The sequence below is a fragment of the Protomyctophum bolini genome (genome assembly GCF_963924005.1).
Source record: "Protomyctophum bolini genome assembly, chromosome: 7".
NCBI lineage: Eukaryota > Metazoa > Chordata > Actinopteri > Myctophiformes > Myctophidae > Protomyctophum > Protomyctophum bolini.
In genome coordinates, this window is record NC_137868.1 from 45,683,853 (window position 1) to 45,699,344 (window position 15,492).

At 37.8% G+C, this 15,492-nt stretch overlaps 1 protein-coding gene across 1 annotated transcript in view; it reads left to right on the top strand.

Annotated features, from left to right (window-relative positions):
- The window catches only part of LOC308318752 (zinc finger and BTB domain-containing protein 7B-like), a gene marked incomplete at its 3' end in the record, with an annotated part of 12,009 nt that extends 11,690 nt beyond the window's left edge, over positions 1 to 319 (top strand). Inside the window, exon 6 of the mRNA XM_080768378.1 lies at positions 103 to 319. Within this exon, the coding sequence (XP_080624504.1) occupies positions 103 to 319 (217 nt within the window). The remainder of the gene's footprint in view (positions 1 to 102) is intronic.
- Positions 320 to 15,492: the final 15,173 nt, after the last annotated feature.

Here is a 15,492-nt window from a genome sequence, read left to right on the forward strand (position 1 = left end):
CGTCGCCCCCCCGCCCTCGGGCGTGGCTTTGCTGGCGTCGTCCGTCGTGCCGGCGGAGCCGCGTGAGGGCTCAGGTGGTGGGGCGGCGGCGGGGGGCAACAGCAGGAAGAGGAGGTTTCCGTCCCAGATGCCGCAGCAGTGTCCCGTGTGTCGGAAGGTCATCCACGGTGCCGGGAAGCTCCCGCGCCACATGAGGACGCACGCGGAGCGGAGCTGCACGTATAACCTCAGCGGGGGGCTGGGGCTGTGCCTGTCGGTGGTGGGGAACGTCGAAGAACGGGAGGACTCGGGGAACTCGGGACTCGGGACAGACTTCTGAGTCCTGAGGGTTGTCTCGGACACACACACGCGGATGGGGGATTGGGACGAATGTCTCGACGGTATTTTGTTTTTGCGCTCTCTCAGCTCGTTGGCCCGAGCTCTGTGTGTGGGGTCTATACGGAGTTGTATGTCTTATATGTTGTTAAATGTGAACACTTGGGGTTTTGTCGTCCATCTCTAGAATGTTGTTGTCTTAACTCAGGGGTGTCCAAAGTGCGGCCCGTGGGCCAAATGCGAACCCATTCTGACCTGAGATCAGATTCTAAAAGAAATTCTTCTACATCCTGACAGTTTTCAGAAAAAGCTATGTTTCTATGTCAGTCGTTCTTTGATTTTTCAAAAATAGCAGACCTTCAAGCTCGTAGCGCGCCACTCGGTGGCGCGCTATGAGCTTGTAGATCTGCTATTTTTCAATAGCTAATTATATGACATGGTAGACTGATGTGTTTTCATTGATTGAATACTTCATTTACCGTTTGCAAGAAACGTACAGTTATACAACAAGAAGTAGACATCACCTATTCTGTATTATCATGTTTAGTTATAAGGAGTTATAATGCATAATACACTACATTATTTGGTAATGGCGGAAAGTAAAATGGCTGCCATGGCTGCCAATCTGAAAATGTTCAGGGCCCCAAACTGTGAAGTACTTTATGAAAAAGTGAACAATCTTCGTCTCAATCTTACGGACTATAATTCATCAAGACGTATCGGAGGCGTGCGTCGCTGAGTTGATTCCCCTCTCTGCCGTGGCTTCAGAGGAACAGCCGTTGGTTTTAAAACACACAACACATCATTTCAAAGTGTGGAACCCAGTGTGAAAGACACATCGTTCATAAGCAACACATTTATTTGATGCATTTTGGAACTCTGGGTTTGAACGAGGTATGCTGGACCCACCCCAACTGTGTACTTTTCATATATCCCTGGGAATAACGGACGGACGTATGAATGAATGCGTGAATTAATTAATTAATTTCAGGTGGTGTGGCCATGGTAACCCTGCCAAAACAAGCTATGTGGGAGACGTACTCAGCCTTTTTACACTCGAGTAATAGTACCGATACCGCAATAACACTCTGTTACAAGTAAAAGTCCGTAAATTTGGCTCCGAATTCTGGTGTCGACGGGGGAAGAAAAGCCGTCCCAAGTACACTTGCAACCCGGGTCCATTTTTACTTATAGAGCGTTTAAGTTGCCGAGATATTTCCATTTCCGCGGATGTTTATTGTCACTCTAGATTGTAGTCGTTTGTTTTAGCGGAGTAGTTTGTAAATGATGTCAAGGTGTGTACATCATGAGTCGCCTTCCTTGCCTCTTACTAACCGCACTGCTGCTTTGCCAATGCTTTCGTCAGTGCACTGATGATGAGCACCTGGTGAAATTCATGCAGATCCTAATTCCTACACGGGTTGTGCTTATATCCACGCCCCCCCCCCCCCCCCCCCCCACCCCCCCTGTGTACTGAGGTTTAGGGTTAGGTTTAGGTATAGTTTTACTGAGGTTAAGTTTAGGTATAGTTTTACTGAGGTTAAGGTTATAGGGTTAGGTTTAGGCTGTCAATCACAGCGTGTCCTTGCACAACCCGTGTAGGCTTTGGTATGTCGCAGATCTGCCCTCCCATGCTCTCTAATATCTGCAAGCAGTCGCATACATCTTGTTCAAAGCCAGAGAGAGAGAGTGTGACAGGAGAGGTGAGGAGGGAGAATGTTCAAGGTTAGTTACGGGCTTCAAATCACTTGCACCATTATTAAATCAAATATTCTTTGAACGCTCGGGGGGCCTTGGACACACGAGAAAAGTCCAGGGCACACTTGGAATCTAACTTTTCGTGACTTTAATTGGATCCTAAAGTCTATTTTGTTGTTCCCCCTGTTGGCAGCGTCTGATATAACTTGCTAACAACACTGGACCAGGGCTAGGATGTCCAGTTAAAAAAAAGGGGAAAAAAAAGACTTGGGCACAGTTGGGCAACTAGAAAAGGTGCACACAGGTCTCTCTCCACCCGGATATGATCGTTTGTGACGGAACAGTATTCATAATGCTTAGTAATGTTATAAAGATGAATGCATGTTGTGTTTTCAATAAATGGCTGGCATACGTTACATGATTACATGACTGTAAAGATCACTTGCGTGATATTTTGATAACATCTGAAGGACTAAATAATGAAATGCCCCACCTTCCTAATTGTAATAAATAGATCTATTTATAGCAGCACTATGATTGTATGTTTGCTTACTTGTTTAAAAAAGCAATAACAACCATCCATAAATGTAGGGTCTTGACTGTATTACTTTGTATAGGAGAGACGGTTTAATTGCCAGTCAAAGCAAAGACTGGAGGATATGGCACGTCCTTGCCGGACATGCTTGCAGAAACTCTTGGGTACTGAAGTTGGCTGCCAAAGTGGCCACTGACACACCAAACTAAATGCAGTATAGTGTTGCTTTAATGCCACAGAGAAAGCTCCGTTTTTACCAGCTGCTATGAAATGGCAAGCTGAGTCTATCATCGATGTCAATGTCGGTTCTCAACATTTTTGGCCGATGACCCCCGGAAATGCTTTGGCAATGTCTCGGGACATTTCCACTTTCCAGCCATTCAGTTGCATATATATTTGGGGACCCCCCCAAAATAATTTGGCGACCCCCGAGGGGTCACGACCCACGGGTTGAGAACCCCTGCTCTAGTTAGTAGTCTAGTCCAGCTCGTTTTCTCATTGGCTGACGTTGCTGTGCTATAGTCCAGTTGCCTTTCTCATTGGCTAAACCGTGGTGCGCTCTTTCTGTGTGTGTGTGAACCGCAAATATCTCCGGTCGGAAACGAACGACTCAGAACACAAGCCTTAGAGAACTTTGTTTCCTACCTAAACTACTGTGCTGAAACAGAGGCAGTTATAGTGCACCCCCAAAGATAACAATGCAGCTGGTAATTAATTGATTTAATCAATTTGGGGCTTGTTCAGCTTCACTTTCCATAGAACAGTTAAGGGCTTGACACATTGACAGGACTGGGATTCGAACCGAGGACCTTCTGCCAGGATGTTATATAGTGAAAGTTGGAGGAACTGGATTTGAAGTCACGATCTCTGGCTCACAAGGATGTTGTCATAACAAGGGTGCCACTGAGCTCTCTGTGGTTTCTTCTAATTCTTTTGTTTTAAGTTGTTCTTCTTGGTGTCACTTTAAATGCGGCCTTGGGATGATGTGCAGAACATTTGAATGGTGTTTGCTGTGCATCAAAGGTGTCTTTTAAGTGTTATCATGGATGTTAATCAGATAACACAGAGGAGAAACCATGACAGAACACAGAGAGCCTGTGCGCAGGGTCCGGCCCATTCCTCTCTGTTATGTCATATGACGAGCATTTAACTTTTAATATCACAATTATTGTAGCTAATCTTTAACTGAATCATAAAATGCAACTCTGTCACATTCTGTCTCTCCCTCAGTCTCCACACTGGCCTCCCATATCCCATTCCAGCACACCCAGTTCCATTTACACACCTGTCAACTACCTAATCAGCCCAGCAGTGAACACTTCTCCAATCAACCTGCTCACTATAAAACTGGACTCAGTACAAACACTCATTGTCAGTTCATAACCTGTGTCACAGATGTCCTGCCTGTTCATGTGTTGACTTTGATGTCATTCTGATTCATGCCTGATTCCTACCTGCATTCCCCTGTGTAAGATATCTCGTAATTCTTTATTAAATACTTTATTATTATACTCTAGTTTGTTGTGACTTTGCTCCTGGGTTCAACTCTGTCTGCATCCTTGACAACTAAAGTACTTCACATATAAAACTTTATTTATATAGCACATGTCATACATAAAATGCAACTCAAAGTACTTCACATGAAAATAAAATAAAAAATAACAAGCAGCGGAATGCCAGAAACAAAAAGTAGGTCAATCTACAATTAGCAAATAAAAATAGCAATACAAAACTAAAACATTAAAAATGGTAAGGAAATTTGTATTGGATAATACATTTTAAATTGATATTATTAGATATTCAACTTTATTGACATTTATAATTAAATTGGTGTCTTTACACTGTATAATCCATTGTTGTTTGTTTCTGTTGCTTAACTCTGCTTTGCTTTAACTACATATAAGTGTCTATTTGTTTGTCTCTAAATGTTTTGATGAATTGAACAATGCCCTTTGTTCAATTCATGCCATACTATAGCACGCCGTTTTTCATCATTTTTGAGGATTTGAAGAAAATTCAAAATTTCAAAAAACATGGGTTATAGCCCATCGTGAATTTTTGAAAAAATGTTATCCTCATTTTTCATCATTTTTGAACATGGGCTATAGCCCCTACCGTACGGCATACTATAGCACGCCGTTTTTCATCATTTTTGAGGATTTGAAGAAAATTCAAAATTTCAAAAAACATGGGTTATAGCCCATCGTTTTTTTAATTTTTGAAAAAAATGTTATCCTCATTTTTCATCATTTTTGAACATGGGCTATAGCCCCTACCGTACGGCATTTGTAAGTGTAAGGCTTAATTGGGTCGTCCACTCACAGTTAACAGTCTTTGTATTGAGTTTGTGCTTGAAATGTAGGCCTACTGTAATTCTGCAAACTGTTAATAAATATTTCAATCAATCAATCAATCAAAATTGACATTTCAACTATTGATCAGACGCTGTGCATTGACGACACCTAGTGGTCATTCATTTTAATTGCATGCATGCAGAGAAATCACAACATTGTGAGACGCACTGGGTCGTTGCCATGTTTTGCCACGGAAACCAGCGACCTGCCTTGTGTAAGTAAGTAAGTACATTTTATTTATAAAGCACCATTCTTAACAATGTTACAAAGTGCTGTACAGTGACACAATAAAATCAATCATAATTAAAACAGGACAGTACAACAAGAAAATAAGAACAACATAATCAAGTCAAATAAAATCAGAAAAATGTTCCCGAAATAAAAACGTTTTCAGTGGACGAAGCCAGGCTTGATACGAGCAGACGTGGCAACGCGATCGAAACACAGGGGCAATCTCCCGTTGGCCGAGAGGTTGGAACTCACGGGCCAATGGGAGCCTGTGTCGTGTAATTTCTCCCTTTACACTGACTATAATTCTATCTATTTGAGACAGAAACGGCTAAGCAATACGGCAGGCTGTAGGCTGTAGTCAAAAGCACCGGACGAATGAAGGCAGGCAGAGAGTTTTCTGAAGTGTAGTGTAGAGTCGATCATTTTATTGCAACCGAGACCAAGACAGAGAGCTTCGCCATTGTCCCTGAGCCTGGAGCTCAGGGACTCCCTCGTACTGAACCGCTGCCGCGGCCAGTTTAAGACTCCCTAAACCTTGCATTTTACAGGACATATATACAGTGTTTTTGCATAGACACAGATATACGGAGGTGGAGACTGAAACTTTACATACCGGTATTCATCAACATATTGCCACTTGGTAAGCAAAGGTCTCTCCTGGATACAATAGAATGCTAAGTTCCCTATCACACCTGGCCAGGCCAAGCTACTTGACTAAGGCCCACGACACCTTGACTTTAAATATCAAAGACAGGCCTCTGCAGACACAGTGACTGCAGATAGTGACAGTTGACTTATTTAGCATGCCCTTAGCACAGTGACCAAATGTATAAGTCGGACATTTTAACATGGCTTATATATGAATATCATGAAATATAGATACCACACCTGCATGCTGTCGGGGTTCGAACCGGCACACTTCTACTAGGTATACTACGGATATCATTTGACTTATCCGTTGGTCCACTGAGGCACACAATCATTGGGAATTTCTGTGCTGCTTTAAAGTTGTCCTTCTGAAAGTCAGTGTGCAAAGCAAAGCATCACAGAGACACATGAATAATGTGGGATTTGAACCCTGGACCTGTGGATCACAAACACAGACACTCATCACACTGAGCTAACTGCTGGTTACTACAACACACTACAACGGCGTGCTATAGTATGCCGTACGGTAGGGGCTATAGCCCATGTTCAAAAATGATGAAAAATGAGGATAACATTTTTTTCAAAAATTCAAAAAACGATGGGCTATAACCCATGTTTTTTTAAATTTTGAATTTTCTTCAAATCCTCAAAAATGATGAAAAACGGCGTGCTATAGTATGCCGTACGGTAGGGGCTATAGCCCATGTTCAAAAATGATGAAAAATGAGGATAACATTTTTTTTTAAATTAAAAAAACAATGGGCTATAACCCATGTTTTTTTAAATTTTGAATTTTCTTCAAATCCTCAAAAATGATGAAAAACGGCGTGCTATAGTATGCCGTACGGTAGGGGCTATAGCCCATGTTCAAAAATGATGAAAAATGAGGATAACATTTTTTTCAAAAATTCAAAAAAACGATGGGCTATAACTCATGTTTTTTGAAATTTTGAATTTTCTTCAAATCCTCAAAAATGATGAAAAACGGCGTGCTATAGTATGCCGTACGGTAGGGGCTATAGCCCATGTTCAAAAATGATGAAAAATGAGGATAACATTTTTTTCAAAAATTCAAAAAACGATGGGCTATAACCCATGTTTTTTGAAATTTTGAATTTTCTTCAAATCCTCAAAAATGATGAAAAACGGCGTGCTATAGTATGCCGTACGGTAGGGGCTATAGCCCATGTTCAAAAATGATGAAAAATGAGGATAACATTTTTTTCAAAAATTCAAAAAACGATGGGCTATAACCCATGTTTTTTGAAATTTTGAATTTTCTTCAAATCCTCAAAAATGATGAAAAACGGCGTGCTATAGTATGCCGTACGGTAGGGGCTATAGCCCATGTTCAAAAATGATGAAAAATGAGGATAACATTTTTTTCAAAAATTCAAAAAACGATGGGCTATAACCGATGTTTTTTGAAATTTTGAATTTTCTTCAAATCCTCAAAAATGATGAAAAACGGCGTGCTATAGTATGCCGTACGGTAGGGGCTATAGCCCATGTTCAAAAATGATGAAAAATGAGGATAACATTTTTTTCAAAAATTCAAAAAACGATGGGCTATAACCCATGTTTTTTGAAATTTTGAATTTTCTTCAAATCCTCAAAAATGATGAAAAACGGCGTGCTATAGTATGCCGTACGGTAGGGGCTATAGCCCATGTTCAAAAATGATGAAAAATGAGGATAACATTTTTTTCAAAAATTCAAAAAACGATGGGCTACAACCCATGTTTTTGAAATTTTGAATTTTCTTCAAATCCTCAAAAATGATGAAAAACGGCGTGCTATAGTATGCCGTACGGTAGGGGCTATAGCCCATGTTCAAAAATGATGAAAAATGAGGATAACATTTTTTTTCAAAAATTAAAAAAACGATGGGCTATAACCCATGTTTTTTGAAATTTTTAATTTTCTTTAAATCCTCAAAAATGATGAAAAACGGCGTGCTATAGTATGCCATACGGTAGGGGCTATAGCCCATGTTCAAAAATGATGAAAAATGAGGATAACATTTTTTTCAAAAAACGATGGGCTATAACCCATGTTTTTTGAAATTTTGAATTTTCTTCAAATCCTCAAAAATGATGAAAAACGGCGTGCTATAGTATGCCGTACGGTAGGGGCTATAGCCCATGTTCAAAAATGATGAAAAATGAGGATAACATTTTTTTCAAAAATTCAAAAAACGATGGGCTATAACCCATGTTTTTTGAAATTTTGAATTTTCTTCAAATCCTCAAAAATGATGAAAAACGGCGTGCTATAGTATGCCGTACGGTAGGGGCTATAGCCCATGTTCAAAAATGATGAAAAATGAGGATAACATTTTTTTCAAAAATTCAAAAAACGATGGGCTATAACCCATGTTTTTGAAATTTTGAATTTTCTTCAAATCCTCAAAAATGATGAAAAACGGCGTGCTATAGTATGCCGTACGGTAGGGGCTATAGCCCATGTTCAAAAATGATGAAAAATGAGGATAACATTTTTTTTCAAAAATTCAAAAAACGATGGGCTATAACCCATGTTTTTTGAAATTTTTAATTTTCTTTAAATCCTCAAAAATGATGAAAAACGGCGTGCTATAGTATGCCATACGGTAGGGGCTATAGCCCATGTTCAAAAATGATGAAAAATGAGGATAACATTTTTTTCAAAAATTCAAAAAACGATGGGCTATAACCCATGTTTTTTGAAATTTTGAATTTTCTTCAAATCCTCAAAAATGATGAAAAACGGCGTGCTATAGTATGCCGTACGGTAGGGGCTATAGCCCATGTTCAAAAATGATGAAAAATGAGGATAACATTTTTTTCAAAAATTCAAAAAACGATGGGCTATAACCCATGTTTTTTGAAATTTTTAATTTTCTTTAAATCCTCAAAAATGATGAAAAACGGCGTGCTATAGTATGCCATACGGTAGGGGCTATAGCCCATGTTCAAAAATGATGAAAAATGAGGATAACATTTTTTTCAAAAAACGATGGGCTATAACCCATGTTTTTTGAAATTTTGAATTTTCTTCAAATCCTCAAAAATGATGAAAAACGGCGTGCTATAGTATGCCGTACGGTAGGGGCTATAGCCCATGTTCAAAAATGATGAAAAATGAGGATAACATTTTTTTCAAAAATTCAAAAAACGATGGGCTATAACCCATGTTTTTTGAAATTTTGAATTTTCTTCAAATCCTCAAAAATGATGAAAAACGGCGTGCTATAGTATGCCGTACGGTAGGGGCTATAGCCCATGTTCAAAAATGATGAAAAATGAGGATAACATTTTTTTCAAAAATTCAAAAAACGATGGGCTATAACCCATGTTTTTGAAATTTTGAATTTTCTTCAAATCCTCAAAAATGATGAAAAACGGCGTGCTATAGTATGCCGTACGGTAGGGGCTATAGCCCATGTTCAAAAATGATGAAAAATGAGGATAACATTTTTTTTCAAAAATTCAAAAAACGATGGGCTATAACCCATGTTTTTTGAAATTTTTAATTTTCTTTAAATCCTCAAAAATGATGAAAAACGGCGTGCTATAGTATGCCATACGGTAGGGGCTATAGCCCATGTTCAAAAATGATGAAAAATGAGGATAACATTTTTTTCAAAAATTCAAAAAACGATGGGCTATAACCCATGTTTTTTGAAATTTTGAATTTTCTTCAAATCCTCAAAAATGATGAAAAACGGCGTGCTATAGTATGCCGTACGGTAGGGGCTATAGCCCATGTTCAAAAATGATGAAAAATGAGGATAACATTTTTTTCAAAAATTCAAAAAACCATGGGCTATAACCCATGTTTTTTGAAATTTTGAATTTTCTTCAAATCCTCAAAAATGATGAAAAACGGCGTGCTATAGTATGCCGTACGGTAGGGGCTATAGCCCATGTTCAAAAATGATGAAAAATGAGGATAACATTTTTTTCAAAAATTCAAAAAACGATGGGTTATAACCCATGTTTTTTGAAATTTTGAATTTTCTTTAAATCCTCAAAAATGATGAAAAACGGCGTGCTATAGTATGCCGTACGGTAGGGGCTATAGCCCATGTTCAAAAATGATGAAAAATGAGGATAACATTTTTTTCAAAAATTCAAAAAACAATGGGCTATAACCCATGTTTTTTGAAATTTTGAATTTTCTTCAAATCCTCAAAAAAGATGAAAAACGGCGTGCTATAGTATGCCGTACGGTAGGGGCTATAGCCCATGTTCAAAAATGATGAAAAATGAGGATAACATTTTTTTCAAAAATTCAAAAAACGATGGGCTATAACCCATGTTTTTTGAAATTTTGAATTTTCTTCAAATCCTCAAAAATTATGAAAAACGGCGTGCTATAGTATGCCGTACGGTAGGGGCTATAGCCCATGTTAAAAAATGATGAAAAATGAGGATAACATTTTTTTCAAAAATTCAAAAAACGATGGGCTATAACCCATGTTTTTTGAAATTTTGAATTTTCTTCAAATCCTCAAAAATGATGAAAAACGGCGTGCTATAGTATGCCGTACGGTAGGGGCTATAGCCCATGTTCAAAAATGATGAAAAATGAGGATAACATTTTTTTCAAAAAACGATGGGCTATAACCCATGTTTTTTGAAATTTTGAATTTTCTTCAAATCCTCAAAAATGATGAAAAACGGCGTGCTATAGTATGCCGTACGGTAGGGGCTATAGCCCATGTTCAAAAATGATGAAAAATGAGGATAACATTTTTTTCAAAAATTCAAAAAACGATGGGCTATAACCCATGTTTTTTGAAATTTTGAATTTTCTTCAAATCCTCAAAAATGATGAAAAACGGCGTGCTATAGTATGCCGTACGGTAGGGGCTATAGCCCATGTTCAAAAATGATGAAAAATGAGGATAACATTTTTTTCAAAAATTCAAAAAACGATGGGCTATAACCCATGTTTTTTTAAATTTTGAATTTTCTTCAAATCCTCAAAAATGATGAAAAACGGCGTGCTATAGTATGCCGTACGGTAGGGGCTATAGCCCATGTTCAAAAATGATGAAAAATGAGGATAACATTTTTTTCAAAAATTCAAAAAACGATGGGCTATAACCCATGTTTTTTGAAATTTTGAATTTTCTTCAAATCCTCAAAAATGATGAAAAACGGCGTGCTATAGTATGCCGTACGGTAGGGGCTATAGCCCATGTTCAAAAATGATGAAAAATGAGGATAACATTTTTTTCAAAAAACGATGGGCTATAACCCATGTTTTTTGAAATTTTGAATTTTCTTCAAATCCTCAAAAATGATGAAAAACGGCGTGCTATAGTATGCCGTACGGTAGGGGCTATAGCCCATGTTCAAAAATGATGAAAAATGAGGATAACATTTTTTTCAAAAATTCAAAAAACGATGGGCTATAACCCATGTTTTTTGAAATTTTGAATTTTCTTCAAATCCTCAAAAATGATGAAAAACGGCGTGCTATAGTATGCCGTACGGTAGGGGCTATAGCCCATGTTCAAAAATGATGAAAAATGAGGATAACATTTTTTTCAAAAATTCAAAAAACGATGGGCTATAACCCATGTTTTTTTAAATTTTGAATTTTCTTCAAATCCTCAAAAATGATGAAAAACGGCGTGCTATAGTATGCCGTACGGTAGGGGCTATAGCCCATGTTCAAAAATGATGAAAAATGAGGATAACATTTTTTTCAAAAATTCAAAAAACGATGGGCTATAACCCATGTTTTTTGAAATTTTGAATTTTCTTCAAATCCTCAAAAATGATGAAAAACGGCGTGCTATAGTATGCCGTACGGTAGGGGCTATAGCCCATGTTCAAAAATGATGAAAAATGAGGATAACATTTTTTTCAAAAATTCAAAAAACGATGGGCTATAACCCATGTTTTTTTAAATTTTGAATTTTCTTCAAATCCTCAAAAATGATGAAAAACGGCGTGCTATAGTATGCCGTACGGTAGGGGCTATAGCCCAGGTTCAAAAATGATGAAAAATGAGGATAACATTTTTTTCAAAAATTCAAAAAACGATGGGCTATAACCCATGTTTTTTGAAATTTTGAATTTTCTTCAAATCCTCAAAAATGATGAAAAACGGCGTGCTATAGTATGCCGTACGGTAGGGGCTATAGCCCATGTTCAAAAATGATGAAAAATGAGGATAACATTTTTTTCAAAAATTCAAAAAACGATGGGCTATAACCCATGTTTTTTGAAATTTTGAATTTTCTTCAAATCCTCAAAATTGATGAAAAACGGCGTGCTATAGTATGCCGTACGGTAGGGGCTATAGCCCATGTTCAAAAATGATGAAAAATGAGGATAACATTTTTTTCAAAAATTCAATAAACGATGGGCTATAACCCATGTTTTTTGAAATTTTGAATTTTCTTCAAATCCTCAAAATTGATGAAAAACGGCGTGCTATAGTATGCCGTACGGTAGGGGCTATAGCCCATGTTCAAAAATGATGAAAAATGAGGATAACATTTTTTCAAAAATTCAAAAATTTGAAATTTTGAATTTTCTTCAAATCCTCAAAAATGATGAAAAACGGCGTGCTATAGTATGGCATGAATTGAACAAAGGGCATTGTTCAATTCATCAAAACATTTAGAGACAAACAAATAGACACTTATATGTAGTTAAAGCAACAGACTTAAGCAACAGAAACAAACAACAATGGATTCTACAGTGTAAAGACACCAATTTAATTATAAATGTCAATAAAGTTGAATATCTAATAATATCAATTTAAAATGTATTATCTAATACAAATTTCCTTACCATTTTTAATGTTTTAGTTTTGTATTGCTATTTTTATTTGCTAATTGTAGATTGACCTACTTTTTGTTTCTGGCATTCCGCTGCTTGTTATTTTTTATTTAATTTTCATGTGAAGTACTTTGAGTTGCATTTATGTATGACATGTGCTATATAAATAAAGTTTAATATGTGAAGTACTTTAGTTGTCAAGGATGCAGACAGAGTTGAACCCAGGAGCAAAGTCACAACAAACTAGAGTATAATAATAAAGTATTTAATAAAGAATTACGAGATATCTTACACAGGGGAATGCAGGTAGGAATCAGGCATGAATCAGAATGACATCAAAGTCAACACATGAACAGGCAGGACATCTGTGACACAGGTTATGAACTGACAATGAGTGTTTGTACTGAGTCCAGTTTTATAGTGAGCAGGTTGATTGGAGAAGTGTTCACTGCTGGGCTGATTAGGTAGTTGACAGGTGTGTAAATGGAACTGGGTGTGCTGGAATGGGATATGGGAGGCCAGTGTGGAGACTGAGGGAGAGACAGAATGTGACAGAGTTGCATTTTATGTATGAAATGTGCTATATAAATAAAGTTTACACCACTGACTGTCCCTCCATATAAAATAAAGGCGAAAGTCACAAAAGAAAATTGATCAGTTATAATTCCAGACTATGAAGAATCATTTAATAAAGGAATACTTCCAGATTCAGTTAAAGATTAGCTACAATAATTGTGATATTAAAAGTTAAATGCTCGTCATATGACATAACAGAGAGGAATGGGCCGGACCCTGCGCGCAAGGGGACAATTTACAATTTTACAATTTAGGCATTTAGCAGACGCTCTTAATCCAGAGCGACTTACATTAAGCAAGAACAAAAGCATGGGAATACATCACATAAAAGCATTTATCATGAAGTGGAAAACAGGAAACAAGAAATGGGTAATACATTTTAAATTGATATTGTAATCACAGACTATCTTCTTGGTGTCTTTGAACTATAATTTGACATTTGATTTAAACATACAAAAGGACAAAAGTGTCATCAAAGCAGGTTATTGAGCAATGCAGGGCCTCGCACCCCATATAGGTCAGCAGAAGCTGGCTAATAGTACTATTACCATCGCTTTTCGTGTTGCTTTGCTTTGTGACACTTGAGTTCATTGCATGTGAATAGGCCTAGACAGTTAAATAAATAAAACAAGAAAAATACTAAAATAGCCAATCTACAATCTGGCTCATATTACATAATTTTCACATTTTGTGCCCATATATGGAGCTGAGTGGACCTGGCCCCTTTTGTGGCCATATATGGAGCTGAGTGATTGCTGATGCAACACACTCCATATTTGGATAGCGGGACAGACACACACACACAGACAGACAGACAGACATGATCTGCTAGGTCTCATAGTAAGTGCTCACTGGGTTCGCAATCACTGCGTTCGCAATAATGAGAAGAACCCATTGCAGCTAATGCTAACATATGCTGCAATGTCCATGTCTATGCCAAAATGAACCAAAAATTTTCCAAATTAAAGTCGATTCCTTGGTGAGACCTGGTTGACGCCACGGTGCCTTTCACTAATTTCCAAACGCCTTGTACGATTTAATAAAAAAATATGAAATATTCACACATAATAAGAAGAACCCATCATCATCATCATCATCCAGCAGCTAGCTAACATGCTAACAGATACTATACATGTCCATAACTAAGCCAAAAATGGACAGAAATGTTCCAAATTAAAATCGTTCCCTTATTGGCCCCTGGAGAAAGCCCTGCTGCCTTTAAATATTTTCCAAACGCCTTGTACGATTTAATAAAAAAATATGAAATATTCACACATAATATTAAGAACCCATCATCATCATCATCATCCAGCAGCTAGCTAACATGCTAACAGATACTACATGTCCATAACTAAGCCAAAAATGGACAGAAATGTTCCAAATTAAAATCGTTCCCTTATTGGCCCCTGGAGAAAGCCCTGCTGCCTTTAAATATTTTCCAAACACCTTGTACGATTTATTAAAATTATGAATACCTCCATCCATCCACCGCACACTGTAACAAGATGGCCGCCGCCGTGCTGTTTTGGAATTACTGAGAGGTAGGGGCGGGACCATGCCCCCATTGGCTCCTGGGTTGGAACCCCAGTTGGAACCAGCCAATGGTAGCCTGCACGATCCGGGCACCGGCCAATCGGTGGCCCGGAAGTTGCAACATTGTTGAAACCCTTGGAACAAAAAAAGGACGAAGATGGAACTCGACCAAGTTAGGTCAATGTGTTAAGTGGCTGTCCACATGATCCAGATTCATCCATCGTTTTTTTCCGTTTTTTCATTTTTTTCAAATCCTCAAAAATGATGAAAAACGGCGTGCTATAGTATGCCGTACGACAGTGATACTCAACCTCAGGCCCGCGGGACCATTATGACTGGCCCACCAATGAAAATCAAAAAAAAAGAAGAAAAAAAAATCTGGAAAATGAAATAAAAATAAATAAATCTGAATGAAGTTATCTTTAATTACATTATTATAAGTAATACTATTAGAGTTGTACTATTACTCGAACGAAAATAAAAGCTTGGGGGGGGGGGGGGGGGATGCAATGCAAATGAAAGACTGTGAATATACTGTGTATCCCTATTCCCTGACATAATTTTATAGCTAAACAGACAGAATTCAATTTTATTTGAATGATGAAACCCAGCTGCCATTAATAGTTGGAAATGGAAATGGAAATTGCGGAAATTGCAGAAATTGTAATTGCGGAAATTGCGGAAATGGTGGAAATGGAAATTGCGTAAATTGCGGAAATGGTAATTGCGGAAATGGTGGAAATGGAAATTGCGGAAATGGTAATTGCGGAAATGGTGGAAATGGAAATTGAGGAAATTGCGGAAATGGAAATTGCGG